This window comes from Miscanthus floridulus, chromosome 8 (assembly GCF_019320115.1).
Source record: "Miscanthus floridulus cultivar M001 chromosome 8, ASM1932011v1, whole genome shotgun sequence".
NCBI lineage: Eukaryota > Viridiplantae > Streptophyta > Magnoliopsida > Poales > Poaceae > Miscanthus > Miscanthus floridulus.
The window spans coordinates 1848698-1851443 of NC_089587.1; the positions used below are offsets into that span (position 1 = coordinate 1848698).

The following is a 2746-nucleotide window of genomic DNA, read 5'->3' on the forward strand; positions in this document are numbered from 1 at the left end:
TTGGAGTTGGTGGTTGAAATTAGACTACCATAAGAGTTATACCCATATATAATCTTAGAACATGCATCACTCGCTCTCTAATAACGTTTTCATTCTCATAAGTTACCATCCTAAAATTGCCGTAGCAACACACGGAGAATTCAACTAGTTTATATAAAAACAATAACGTATATACATAGAGACGATAGACATGTGAAGCCAAGCCACAACATTTTAATTTCCTAATAATAAAGTTAGCACATGATCAATCGACTAGCTATGTAACTGAATCAAAGAGACATGCATACACATATGGCTAATTGATCCTAGGCAAGCATCATCTACTGCTACTATTACTACTAGGTAGAGAACTAATAGAGATAGACTGGTGTCTTCATCTCTATCTTGTGGTAGCACAACTTCAACTTACACATAGGCCGGCTCAGCTCGGATTTAATTTAGAAGTTTGGATGGCTCGATTCCGATCCATACATGCATTGCACAGGCAGAGCACTGAGCACGCATATACATCCTGGGTTACATATCATGCACCCGGCCGTATACGTGTGTGTGATGGATGGATGAAGAAGAGACACCCAGCCTGAGCTCAAGGTCGAGATCGCCGTCAGCATCCTCCGGGCCACCACCTGCTGGAGCATGCGCAGTCGTAGGGGTAGTAGAAGTGGCTGCAGCAGTGTTGCAGTTGCTGCACACCACTCCAACCCCCAGCTCCAGCTCCAGCTCCATGGACGACGGGCGCTTACTGTAGCCATCATGATCAAGCAGCTTCTTGCTGCTGCTGCTGCTGGTGGTGGGGCGATGGCAATGGTACTGATGTGGTGGCGGATAGTTGAGGTTGGGAAGAATCATCATCATCATCGCCGGCGGTGCCCTGGCCGGTGGTGGTGGTGGTGGAGGAGGAGGAGGAGGAGGAGGAGGTGAGCCGTGCCTGAGCCTTGCCCTGTCCCTCCTGTGGACATTCATGTGGCCCCCGAGTGCCTGCGCGGACCTGAACTCCCTCTTGCAGAAGCTGCAGGGGTAGGATCGCAGTGGACAAGTGAAGCTGCAGCTGCTGTAGCTCCATGACGACGATGCTGCCGCCTGCTGCTCTCTGCTTGATGCGCCCTGCTGCAGCTGCTTCTTCCTGCTCTCCCTCTCATCCATGCTAGCTGCTACTGCTAGATCTAGCTCTGCTACGGGTACTTCTCTTGGTTGCAATGTAACCAGCAGAAGGTATAGCTAGCTAAGAGATAATATGCATGGTGGAGTGCTTTGCTAGGTGGTATGTAATGGCCGGTATTGCTGGTGCGTAGTGATGAGTGGAACGAAACGGTGTTGCTGGCTAGCTAGCTATTTGTACACCGATCGATGTCCCGCTACCTCCATCACTAGTGCAGTAGTGAGTGCTGCCTGCTCTCTGTCTCACTAGCCGGCCGGTCATGGATCGGATAGATCGATCGTCGTCGTCATGCAGATCCACTGCACGACTCACTCACTCTCTGTGTCTCTCTCTCTACTGAACAGTTGTGCATGCTATCATGGCGCGCGTTGGACTTGACTGGGCGATCTCTCTCTCGCTCGCTCTCTCCCTCTCTGTACACACACGCACAGACAGACAGAAAAAGATGGGGGAGTGTGCGAGGGAGTCCGGGCCGGGCCAGCAGCAGAGGGGAGACGACGCACTGTAGACGATGGTGCATTCATTCATTCATGTAGCAGTTGCATTTCACTGTTGTGTGATGGACGACTACAGGAGTACATGAACATGTGAGCTAGAGCTAGCGAGGAGTCGGAGGAGAACCCGAAATAGCTTCCTCGGTATCGCCATCTCTCGTTTGTCAAAGGTGAGCAGTGAAAATCTTTCCTTGCACAACAAACTGAGACTGCAGGCTTGGCCTGGCCACCCTCAGCACTCACCACTTCACCAGTGACCAGTCCGTCGTCCTCTTTGACCACTGCACGTACATGCACGTGCACATCACTAGCTCTGCTAACAATCCAGTAGCCAAGACGATCCATCATCAGCTGTGTGGCCTGCCTACCTTACTGAAGCATATGCATCCCACCAGTCCTGATGCAGGTACACGCAGCTTATACTAACTGGTTAGAACATTTAAAAAAAAGTTAGAGGAAGAAATTCCCCCACTTTATTTCAACGAAACAATGTGCATAATCATCAAGCACCATACAACCGATTCGAGGCATGCCCACCGCCACAGGTATCACTCTACAAACAATTAGCTACATTGTAGATCTCTTCATAGTTCATACACAAAAAAAGAAAAGCAAACTACATGTAGCATAGCTGGCTACTGAATATATATATATATATAGGGAGAGTATATTCTATAGCCACCTCCATTTACGATAATTTTATATACTAATTTACGATAATGTCAATACATATTTACGACAGTTGGGTTACTATAACACATGGGGATATTTATCATAACGTTATAGCAAACCACTTAGTAAGGAGTTACTATAATCTCGTAAATTAACATAGTAATTATCGTAACTCAAAGTGGCTACAACATAAGTTATTTTGTAGCCAGCTACAGAGTAGTAGTTCTATATATATATACTCGGAAGGATCTAAAAGGCAACCAAAAGAATAATGGTGAATAAGGCCCCGTTTGGCACGGCTCCACTTCATTAGTGAAGCCATTTTTTTGGCTTCAGCTCCATGAACAGCTCCATCGGTGGAGCTAAAGCCGTTTGGTAAATCGTTTGGCAAAACAGCTCCACATACAAAGTTTCTTAAAAC

The 2746-nt window shown here is 47.4% G+C and overlaps 1 protein-coding gene across 1 annotated transcript; it reads right to left on the reverse strand.

Moving 5' to 3' along the window:
* Positions 1–516: 516 nt before the first annotated feature.
* LOC136477420 (transcriptional regulator SUPERMAN-like) lies at positions 517–1143 on the reverse strand. The gene has a single exon (XM_066475576.1). The coding sequence runs from the start codon at positions 1141–1143 to the stop codon at positions 517–519; it is 627 nt and encodes a 208-aa protein (XP_066331673.1).
* Positions 1144–2746: the final 1603 nt, after the last annotated feature.

Excerpts from the sequence above, each read along its gene's own strand:
- LOC136477420 (XM_066475576.1), bottom strand. The coding sequence starts at position 1,143 with ATGGATGAGAGGGAGAGCAGGAAGAAGCAGCTGCAGCAGGGCGCATCA.